The sequence below is a fragment of the Bombus pyrosoma genome, linkage group LG15, assembly GCF_014825855.1.
Source record: "Bombus pyrosoma isolate SC7728 linkage group LG15, ASM1482585v1, whole genome shotgun sequence".
Classification (NCBI taxonomy): Eukaryota; Metazoa; Arthropoda; class Insecta; order Hymenoptera; family Apidae; genus Bombus; species Bombus pyrosoma.
In genome coordinates this window covers 7,013,530-7,025,245 of record NC_057784.1, presented here as the reverse complement: position 1 = coordinate 7,025,245, position 11,716 = coordinate 7,013,530, and the positions used below count along the sequence as shown (strand labels likewise).

At 39.3% G+C, this 11,716-nt stretch overlaps 1 protein-coding gene across 9 annotated transcripts in view; it reads left to right on the top strand.

Moving 5' to 3' along the window:
• LOC122575637 (PH and SEC7 domain-containing protein) overlaps positions 1-11,716 on the top strand; it is an 84,226-nt gene that overhangs the window by 34,916 nt on the left and 37,594 nt on the right. The window contains exons 1-3 of one of the 9 annotated variants that reach the window (XM_043744889.1): positions 6,661-7,017; positions 7,965-8,033; positions 8,150-8,238. The exons of 4 other annotated variants lie outside the window; for them this stretch is intronic. In XM_043744889.1, the coding sequence (XP_043600824.1) occupies positions 8,158-8,238 (81 nt within the window). In that variant the 5' untranslated portion in view covers positions 6,661-7,017; positions 7,965-8,033; positions 8,150-8,157. Of the gene's footprint in view, positions 1-6,658; positions 8,239-11,716 lie in introns of those variants that run through there. 4 more of the 9 variants (XM_043744891.1, XM_043744893.1, XM_043744887.1 and 1 more) reach the window with 4 other exon arrangements.

Here is an 11,716-nt window from a genome sequence, read left to right as displayed (position 1 = left end):
ACGCATTCTTGCGACAATTGGATGATTGTGTCATTTGATCCTACAAATTTTCAGGATTACTATTCAGTTCACAATATTCATAATAATTTGGAATTTCTCGAATGTGCCGGAAATTCAGGAAAACTTTAGCGTAAGATAGAAACGATAAATCAGGCGGAATGACATACGTGTGTCACGATCTCATAATACGACGGAAAACGCTGAAAACTTTCTGCGCAATATAATAAAATATGTATTCGTTTTCCTGGTGGAGCGAGAGGCAAGTACATCTGACGGTGGTGACAAACGAAGACATGTCTTTTCACGGTAATGCAAGACGTTGCTTCATTTGCGGTTGTTCTATTTGCATCTGCGGTTCAGCGGTGGAAACGGATAACGCCGTGTGCATGTAATTGTCTCATTTGTGGTTTCAGGTCAAAGCACAATTTGTCCTCGCGGAAACTCAGGTTTTCTACGGTTCTCAGATTTTATACGGGAAGACACGCGTGCAATACGAGAACGAACAAACAACATTATTCTCGGAGCCAACGTTTGCGGTAGCTTGTCCCATAGTATGTCTGTTTTACCTTAGACCAAAATTGGATTGCTGGAATTCAATTCGTTTTCACGAAACCGTGACAGTTGTGAGAGCGAACATTGTTACGCGAGTTTTATCTATTTACGATACAACGTGGTAAAAAAAGGAGAAAAAGAGAAAAAAAAGAAAACTCGGATCAAAATCCAAATTATTCGTTACTTTACTCGAAACTCTGTTTTATCCTAATCTACTTGTAAAGTAAAAATACCAAAGTCAAAAACGGTTCATTTCCAACTAATATAAGGAAGGAAAATAAAATTTCTCTGTATCTGATTTATGCGCCTCTCAATTTTATTTCGAAACTGCAAAGTTTATTTTTAGATTCGCAGACAATTACTCCGACTCGACTTAAGCAAGATCCTCATCGAGCAAAACTCGCGAAACGATCGCCCTACCCGTAATTGATTCCCGAAAAGCTGAAGAGCCGTAACACTCTGAACAATTGGCTCTGGGGAAAATAATTGCCGTGACGGGAGTTGCGTGTAGGCAAAACGAATCACGAATTCCAGTCATCGTCCTTACTGCTGCTCCTTGTCGGCTGACAATGAGTCACACAGAGCTACCATGTTGATTCGTCATCTACGAAACGAAATAGGCTTCTACGAGCCGTGAGCGGTATGCACGCGAAATTAATTCCAGCCCTGCCCCCGGTGCGCCTGGCCGACGTCGAATTTACATTTATTTCTTGCCACACAGGCCGTCCAGTCTGGCCCGGGCCAAATTTCCATATTTCCAGCGCCGACGTCTCCATATCGATCCGATAGTCTCCGGTATAAACGTATCCGACGAAGCGAGCGGAATGCTCGGCTAGACGACGACGAAGAACGCTTTGAGCGGCGAAACGACCAGCACAGGAAGCCCTCTTGCCTTCGTAAAAATGAATCTCAGCCGCGAATCGTAATAAAGGGGGAGGAAGGAGGCAAACAGTTCGTTATGCTGCTTTCTTGCCCTTTCTTTCAGTCTGCCTTTTCCTTCTTCTTCTTTTTGCTCGTAGCCTTTGTTCGTTGTTGCTTCGTCTTTCGGCCTCTTTCTTTGAGTTAAAGACCGGAGGAAGACGATGGTAAAGATGGATATTAAGTGGAGCTTTGAGACAGTGTGCCGGCTGTTTTCTCGTTATCAGCCTAGAGAGATTCTAAATGTTTGGCTTCCTCTATGAAGTTGATCTCTCGATTGTTTTCCTTAGATTATTTACGAGGTGGATTGAAGGAGACGGAGAGACCTTTATCGCTTGGGTTTAGAGGGTAATTGTAGAGTAAAGAAACATCGAGTAGCGTTATTAATTTACTCGTTTAGGCTGCTGTAACTTATTCGTATTCCACTGTCAACGCCAAAGGAAAACATTTCCGACCAGTGATATTCTTCTATTATAGGATTTTGCTGCATCTTTTAAAAGAGACACTGTTCGATCCTTCGACGAGAAAAGATGAAGTCGAATGTCGCGAAGATTGGAACGCACAGGGTGACCCATTTCGAGCTATAAATGGATTTTACGATCGGAAGCTGCGTCGAATCGCACAAAATCGAACACGCCAAGTGGTACGAGGGGCTCGTTAGAATTTCGCGAAAGAAATCTGCTGACGGAGTTGTCGATATTTCTGCCGGGTCGCTTGTCATTTTTTGGTCCATTCTTTTATCCATTTCTTTCTATTATCATTATTATTTTTAACCCGTTAGACATACCTTTAATCTTGACAAGACACGTGAACATTAACGTACTTTCACGCATTCCTCAGAAGTTGCAAATTCTTCTCCATTAACGATAAATCGAAGAATTTGTGTAACGACATTACGTTTGTTTTGGCACACCGGTTATTGATTTATCGAAAGGGTTAATAGGTTAAGGTTACGTATAAATATAGCCTTGATAATCTTGATCCGTTTACTTTGCTAATGCCTTCTCGGCGACGTTCAAATTCCTTTTTATTGTTTTCGATATAAATCCTGGGATTAGTCTATTTTTACATCGGAATCGGACACCTTGCGCGTATATATCGTTTGTTGATGCCAAGCTCGGGACAAGATTTAGGACGTACTATTTGGATTGAAATTTCAGGGTCCTCGGCGAAAATGAAAGTGAACATCTGTACGAAGCCTTGAGAGCGTACCCGCGACGTTTTATTGCGTCACGTTTTATTTCGGTTTCGATCGGTCGCTTTACGGCCATAAACGCGTTTCAGAAACCTGTCGAAACTCGGATTTATTCCTAGATCGTATTTCTTCCTTTTTTTTTTTTTTTTTTTTGTTGTTGTTTTTACGAGTAATATATTTTTCAGACGCAAGAATCTGTATGCAGAACGAGACGAATATGATTTTAGAACGAATTCGTCGTTGATATCTTTGCAGGCTAATTCGTTGGCAAAATTTCGAACATCTATTGGTGCGTGTAATATATGTATGTAAATGCAGTCGTGTCCAAAATTTAAAGATGTGAATGACATCGGATTTCGTATTCGAGAAATAACTGGCGCCTCGTTCTTTCTCACGTCTAACTAATAACAGTTGCTCGTCTCGTATTTGTTACAGTATTATGAAATAATTAGAACTCGAAACGATCGTCCAGATCTGTAACTTTAGATATCGTGTAGTCTGTTTAGGAAATTTTTCCCAGCAATGCCAATTACGCTTTGGGATCTTGAGTTTCTCACGTTTATCGGTATAAAAAGATGTGTAATTTCAAGGTAGTCCTCGATCGCATGTTTTTTCTCATTTCTTCAACTACACATCTCACTTCTCCTTCTGAGAAAGGAAATAGCGTGCATTTTATTCCTAAGAAACGAGGGAAAAATTATTATTATATAACGCATTGTTGCGCTACAGTGTTCCGCTCGTACTCGACCTCGATTTTTCTTTCTTCTCTCGAAGGCGAAATAAAACGGAAGAGAAAGAAAGAATTTCTCATTTCTTAAACGAAACTAACCGATAAGAAGGGAAAGTAGAAAACCTAATGATTTCAGAGGAAACGCGTATCTTCGAAACATTTCTTACTGTGTTTCGACTCATTTCGATCGATACAGCCACATTTTAAGAAATTTATTCGCCAACAGGATTGGAAGTATGCGAAGTACGCAAAGTAGCTCAATGTTACCATTTCATTGGATCCTCTCGGTCAGAATCGAGATCGTCATTTAAATTCAGTGCGTCGTAGCCGAAGCATTCCCGGGGTCTACTCCCGGGAGAGGATGATGGATGACCTTGAACAGCCAGTGGGAGATCGTGGTACGGTTATTCAATAGTCGGAAATGGTTCGTCAATGGCGGTTAACCTAACGGCTCTTATTACGCAAAACAGTCGACGTTTACGGTTGCTGTGTTACGCACGAAAATGTGCTGCTCCTTTCAGCAACTATTTATATACCGGCGACCGACATCGCGTATATATGTGCACGCTTATGTGAACAGCGTTACGACAGTCAATTACGTTTCATTGTAACGACATTATAGATACGTTTGCGCGCCTAATGAAATTTCAACGGGTCCATTGTATTTTCTCGATGGCGATGGCGATGGCCCTCGGTTCATTCGTTTTTCAGCGCCACGTACAGTACTCGAATCGCGTATACGCTGGCTCACGAAAGCATTCGAACGCTTACCACAGTTAGAGGAACTTGTACGTACATGTCGTATGTGTTTTTACGAAAAATTTCGAGGTTTCATCAGTCCCGCAATGAAACACAATTGTCGCGATCGCATTGGTCGAATTTGAAATCGCACTGGAAAGAAGCACGTAGAAGTTACACGATATTTTTATCGCGAACGTATACGTATTTGATAAAGAAGATTAGTACGTTATGCTATGAATAAAACTAGTATGTTAAACATACAATAAGTGCTCATTATAGTGTCGCTAAATATCGAGGTTTGTTAATATAAAGGATAATTGATCGCTTATATATTTCTGTGAAACACGCGTAGCCAGCACATAATGTGATAACTATATGAAATAATTCAGAAAAATGATCGTACACTCTATAAGACGATTATCTTTATTTAAACGTAATGAGTCATGATTATATCGGCCAAATTTGAAACCACTCTGAGAATGTGTGTAGCAGTGCACGAGATACTTTTATTGCAAACATATATGTATTTGATAAAAGAAATTGGTATGCTGTGCTATGAATAAAGCTAGTATGTTAAACATACAATAAGTGCTCGTTATAGTGTCGCTGAATATCGAGGTTTGTTAATATAAAGGATAATTAATTGTTTATATACTTTTGAGAAACATATGCAGCCAGTACATAATGTAACAACTATATTCGACAATTCGGAAAAATGATCGTACATTCTGTAAGAGGACTATCTTTATTTAAATGAAACGTTATATTTGTTTATCGATATATGAAAGAACGGTAACTGATGAGCGCTAATCTACAGAAATGTTGGTACAGACGATTTAACAATAAATTATTAATATTTTGTCGAAATCTTTGCGATAGCCAGTAATCATGCAATTCAAATTCAGATTCTGGCTGTACATGAGTTGCCATCGTTCATCCAATACTATATACGTATACATCGTACGTAAATTATAAACATCAGATGACAAAAAAGGTCAGCATTTACAACGTGCTGTAATCAGCAAACATATTGAACACCGTTTAATATCGATATGTCGAAGAAATTGATTTTTGTTCCCGATCGACGCGAAATATTTTGCCATCGAGTGGAATCTCTTCAATAACGCGCCATAGGGACGTCGATTCGTTTTTGCTCGAGACGATGGCAAAAAGCGATTTTAATTAAAGCTGATTGCCAGGCGCCAATTAACGCCGCTATTGCACCCCCTCGCTCAAAGACACTAATGTCCTGTACATATCACTTTTCCACGCTGGTCGTTGGAAAATCCGGTTTTCATCGAGCGATTGGACATCGATACGCGCCGCGCCAAATTTCTCTGCGGCGTTTTATCGGACGGGCAAAAGAATGAAAAAAGGGAAAAGGAAGAAGAGAAACTGCTGAAAAAAATGTCGGTACACGGCGTACGGTGGGCACGATCGAACGCGTGAAAGCTTCTCGTTAACGGAAGTAGAGAAGACTCGTCGATGCGATTGGCTCTAGCTTCGGTTCTCCAGTTTCCAGGCATTCGAAATACGGAAATAGATGGTATATAGGGTCGTGGCATAGAGAATACTGGAGTTCCGTGGTAGAATATTAGATGATTAATGGTGTTTTTAAGTAGCGCTGGTGGGTTTGGCTTTAGAATTATTAATTGGATTTATTTTCTTTGCGATTGAAGAATTGGTTGTTGCAATTTGGTCATTTTAAAGATTTAGGTCAAAACTTCAATTGTACTCGGTGTATGAGTACGAACAAATATGATACGAATACGACCAAGAGCTTGATTTATAAATGGGATTGTAATCGATCGACGGTATGGTTTCTCCAGAGAAGATATTGGAGAATGTTCGAGTAAGAGGTACGAAGATTCTTTTAGGGGAAAATAGAGCGAGACGAGGTATCGATGTTTTTCTTAAATAAAACACGCAAATGAGTAGTTATCCTGTGATTTAGGACTCGACCAAAGAAACCTAACGTTGTTCTGATCATTTTTAATTCGATTATATTTTTCTAACGTTAAAACGTATCTTGCGTTTGGATAAAATACGATAAAGTCTTGACTCGTCTCATTTTTCTGAGACCTTCTTGAAACATATCGCAAATTCCTTTTGTTTGCTACAATGGCAAGATTGAAATATATAAAATTCGAGGATCGAAAATTCCAGGTTTTTGCTAGCCACAAAACCAAAAAGTTTGAGATCTACTATTCCAGGAATTCTGATGGCGCTAAGATTAAAAAGCCTCGATTCCTCAAACTCCTGACGCTCTCAACATCCATCGATGCCTCCGTCGAACACATGCAGCGAGTACTCTTTCTCTCTCTCTCTCTCTTTCTCTCTCTTAGACTTATTCTCTCTACAATTAAATTCCCACTAATTCTTCGTCGTACCTTTACCATTGCTAAATCAACTCTAATTCTTTGGGAACTATCCAACGGTCGCTTGAAATGTCATTTCACCCAAATGTCGCAACCTGAGGGTGTCGTATCGACATTGGTTCACATTGTTGGTCGATCATCGTCGTACGCAGTTCTTTAGCGTCGTGGTGCGTTATTCTGTGGCTAGTTGGACGCTGTCCCGAGGAAAGTCAATGTCACGGCAGACAAAAATACTGTTCGGCTGGCATCGGCTGACGCCGCGCCGTTTGAATTCTGATCCGTGACCGAGATTCTCGATCAGTCGGCGTTTCGCGGAGCCACGTAGTTGTGGTGTTGTTGTTATTGTTGTTCCTGCCTCGGGTGCGTCGCATAGCGAGGGACGTGCCTTCCGCCAAATGCCCTGTTTTACGTACTGCCTGTGGTGTTGCTGCCGTCCCCTAGATCGATACTTGTCGAGGCGTGGGGACAGGTTCGATTACGTCGAGTATATACCTCTGTATCAGGTGAACACGCTTTGTCGAGTGGCATCTGTCGTGTGATAAACGTCGGTAATTAGCCAGTCACCAGTGGGACGATTTTCTTTTATCGTTCTTTTTCTCGACCCCCTTTAGATATCTCGTTTAATCTTTTGAGTACTCTGAGCGCTTTTAGCCAGTGTTGTTATAAGTTATGAATGCATATATATCGTGTATATTCTTGGTGCGAAAGTGGCACGAAAAGAGTCGATAAATGTGTGGACAAACGAGTTTCCTTAGCTTTTTTCCCTTAATATTCTGCTTATGAAAGAGAATTCATATTTCTTCTTCCAGAGACGATTCCACGGTTTGTTGAAATCTGAAAAAAATTGGGATATCGTGTAGCATCGTGAGATAAACTATTCTTCCTTTAGACCGTGGAAAATATTCTTCTTTTTGTTTTTAATATACGTAGTTCTGTAAAGTGTCTCTATCATTCTACAATCGTACCATGACAAGACGATATATACGAGTTTGTTGATAATGTTGCGTTTATGTAACTTTTATATAATATTCCACACAGGTAGATATCGTCGTGATCTTTAATGGGTCAGAATTATACTGTACGACATGCAAAATATTATACTATCCACAACAAATACACCTCTTTTTATTTTTTTATTTTTTTTTTTAAAGGAACGTCGATATCCACGGTATTTAATACTCAAAGAGTTAATTTTCTTTTACTTTACGCTTGTTTGGAAGAGTAAGCACGTACCACGAAGTCGATGAGGGGATTGGATACCTTTGTCCTTCCTTGTAATTGTCAGCATGATTCGCCTTCATTGTGCATTGTCTCGTTTGGTTTTAATAGCTTGAAGAGGCGTGGCGATGAATTTACAATTGTTGCGTGCAGTTTGATCGAGTATTATTTTGTGGAATGTTTAACTTATTCGCGTAGAATTGGAAATTGTTATAACTAATGAACTTTTTAGGAGCAAAAGCTGGGCCATTACGAGCGTGTCTGACTTTCATCTGGCCGCTGTCCAATTAGTTAAACGCGCGTAAGAATATTGGACTTTAATGTACTTACGTGCTGACAAGATGTTTATACACTGTGTATCGTTCATCAAAAACTTCAGATACATGTACCTTTACAGTTTTTCAATAATTTTTGTAGTTTCTTAAATGCTTACGTTAATGGAAGGCAAACGAACTTATCACTCAACCCAATATCGATTACTCAAGACCTGTGACAAACTATCACTGGTAATATTAGTTTTATTATTATCCATAACAACTCCTCCCCCCCCCCCAAGAAAAAGAAAAGAAGAAAAAAAATCGCGCGATCAATACCAATCAAAATTTTATCTGGAATTTTATATGGGAAATTTATAAAATACCAAATAAAATACCAAAAGTGGTAGAAAAGATACGCGTAATATGCAAAAATGAACAAAATATCCGAAGTACAGCGCTCGCTATGATATTTGATAGGAGAAACAAAATTCTGTTTGGGTTTCATCATTTTCGGTTATAACTACAAAAATTCGCATAAATAAGCACTGTCTGATTATAATATTTAGCGAATGAAACGAATCGTTGCTTAAACTCTGTCTCTTTAATCACGTTCGTAAAAACTTGAATTTGCATAAAGAAGCAGCTCCGATATTTAAAACGTATTTATCGAAAGAGACTCCACATCGAAGAACGCAAACATTTTTTACTACGAATATCGACTATTAAACCGAGCCTATCCGCACTCTATTTACCTGTTACGAAACCCCCTCGTTACGAGCTTTCGGAAGAGACGAGTTCCATGCGAACTCGAAAATTCGGTGAAGCGCAGAATTACAAGGCCTGCGTGTAATCGCACAGCTGCCCACGCAGAAATCGGGGCATCAAACTGGGATCGAGCCGGTCGGTCGAGGGCGAACTTCTCCCACGAAATTGTTTCGCAACACTGGCGGTTCGCTCGACTTGAGAACTTTCACGGGACGTGGCTGAACTTTCTACGCCTTCTGCCGACGATGTTATCGGATCTGAAGATTTATCAGAACGAACGGCCGCTCGAGCGTCACTTAATGAGGTCGAGATGAATTAAGCTGATGATGCGGGCTTTTTCGGAAACAATGGAGCGGTAACGCGAATACTTTAGGTAATAAGCCTCTCTGTTAGGGTTGGAGAAAGTCCGAAGATGCGAACCTAGCTCCAAATTGTATTGCCGGAGGACTCTGTTCGATTACGTTTTTTTTAGCTACTTCGTTAGCTGTCGAAACTTTTGGTAAATGAATTATATGTATAACAGCTAATACGAAAGGGAAGATTGCGAGGGTTGAAACGAAGGGGGGAAGAGAAAGTTGCTGATATTTTATATTTTATAGGAATATCTGCAAAGTTCACGCATCGATATCCCGAAGTGAAAAAGCAGTCTCGCAACTTCTAGATTCGAGTTGTAATTTGTATGGATTTTGTAATCGCAGGTAATCGATCAAGACTGTACTGTAATTTAGAACGCGGCAGAAATGTAGAATAATAGGCCTGTCTATAAAATATAAATACGCTATATACAGTATAAAACAATGAATAAATTATTGACACGAATTATCGACACGGCAAACAGTGCACGCAAATACGAAATATGGATGGAAAGTTACACGTGCGTTCAAAGTACGAAAAAAGCTACTAATGAAAATTGTAAAGAAAATAAACAACGCATCGCGATGTAAAATATGGAATTACTGCGGATATTTATGCGTTTATACGCAACGTAACGTACAAAAATCTATCGAACCACTAAAGTACAGTACTCGGCTGGCATTTAAGAAAATCAGACGAATCTTCGTACGAACCTCAGTTTCTTTTATTGCGTTCGCCAAACGTACGAATTTGCATAAAGCTCCGCAGCCAAGTAATAATAGAAATTGTAGGAAAGTCACTAAATGTCACGAGAGGGGTAAAACTACACGTGGTGGAAGACGTGTGTATAATAGAGCATATGTATATATATATACGTTCTGACGCTGTTACAACGCGATTTCGCACATCGATCAGTGGCGTCAGGACACGAAGGTCGAGCCGGCCGACAAGCCTTCGCTCGTAAATCAATTTCGAGGGTGCACTCGTGTGCGCGTCGATGCATTCCGTAATAGATTTCGACTAAACAGGTCAGAGAGATCCGGCTGTCCTGAAATTTCGGTGTAAACATGCCTGTCCCGTTCACGGCGCACAAAGCGTCTCAGGAAGATGCAACATCCATTTATGAATGCGGACCTAGTAATTGGACGATGCTCCTCCACGAAGAGGTTGGGGGTTGTCGATCTTGCTGTTCAAAGCGACTGTCATCCACCGAACGCTAGAGTTCATTTAGTAAACCAGCTTCTCAAATCAATGTACAGAATGCATAATGGAAGAGTAAGGGGGAAAAAATGAAGGAATGTCGCAAAGTAGACAGCTTCGTTGAGAAAGTTCTGTTTCAATATGTTGGTCCGTTAGAGGAGGAACAACGTTCGACGTATTTAACTGTTTTATGGTTTATAAAACGAAGTTGTTGAAGAAAAAGAAAGAACGATTAATAAAGTATTAATTACTTTTATCTGTGTCTTGTTCCTGTACTGGCTGGACATTCCCTGTTTCAAATCACTACACTAAATTTTTGAGTAAGATATTATAATTATTGATTCACGATAGTTGTGCAATCCCAGTTCTCGGAAATAAAATGTGTTTTAAGACGGGTGAAAAACGATCGTCCCTCGTTTTTTACCCTTTACATATCGATTCCTGCTTCTTTTAAATTTTATATCTCGCTTCGTTGCATTTTGGATGTTTAATACTAACTTTTGAGAATCGAACGATATTTCGCAATGAAGTGGATCGAAGTAATCGCGTCGTGAAATTTTAATCTTCAATGTGGAATCGTAAGAATTATTTGATCGTACAGATGGTAATTCAAATCCACATTGAGCGTGTTAATCCTTTTGACAACAGTAATGGACAATAAATTGTGGATGACATAGGACATTAGAATTTGTGAAGTTTAGCGTACACTGTATTAGTCAAATTGCTATATAATCTTTTAATAAACGTAAATTTCCTTTATATTTGTATTTATCAGTGTCAAAAAGATCTTTTTGTATTATTTATTTTATTCTTTAATACTCGATAAAAGGAAATGATATTTTTCCTTCTATGCACGATATGTATGAGATTGCTTTCTTTTCGATCGTGTAGCATTTGCTATGCATCAGTCTGTGCAACACGTATGAAAAAGATTCGAGTGAAACCTCTGGCGCACATCGAAAATGGAGAAGGCATCGTTCCAGCCAAGACTTTTCTCATTACGGATGTTGAATATATAATCTTCCATCCTACATGCACCATAGTCAGTCCATTCCTCGCTATTATTCAGACAGATCAGCTTACTCTTTATTCTTTCATTACTTATTATTCACTGTTCGTTCTACATAATGCAGTTTTCCATTTGTTATGAAAAACAAACGAGCAACATTTATCTTTGTTCCACACGATAACGATTTATGTTAATCGCGTATGTAACAATTAGAAATTTCAAAATTTGTTCGCGTATCGCAAAGCATATGTAAATAAAATTACATGAATTTAAAATCATAGTTTGACTTCAAATAAAGAAGCTCCGTTAAGGCCGTGCGGAAAGTTTTTGGATATCGATATTTTTCAACTTTTTACTTTTATTTCTCACCAAAATTATAGTGTGCAGAATAAAATTATT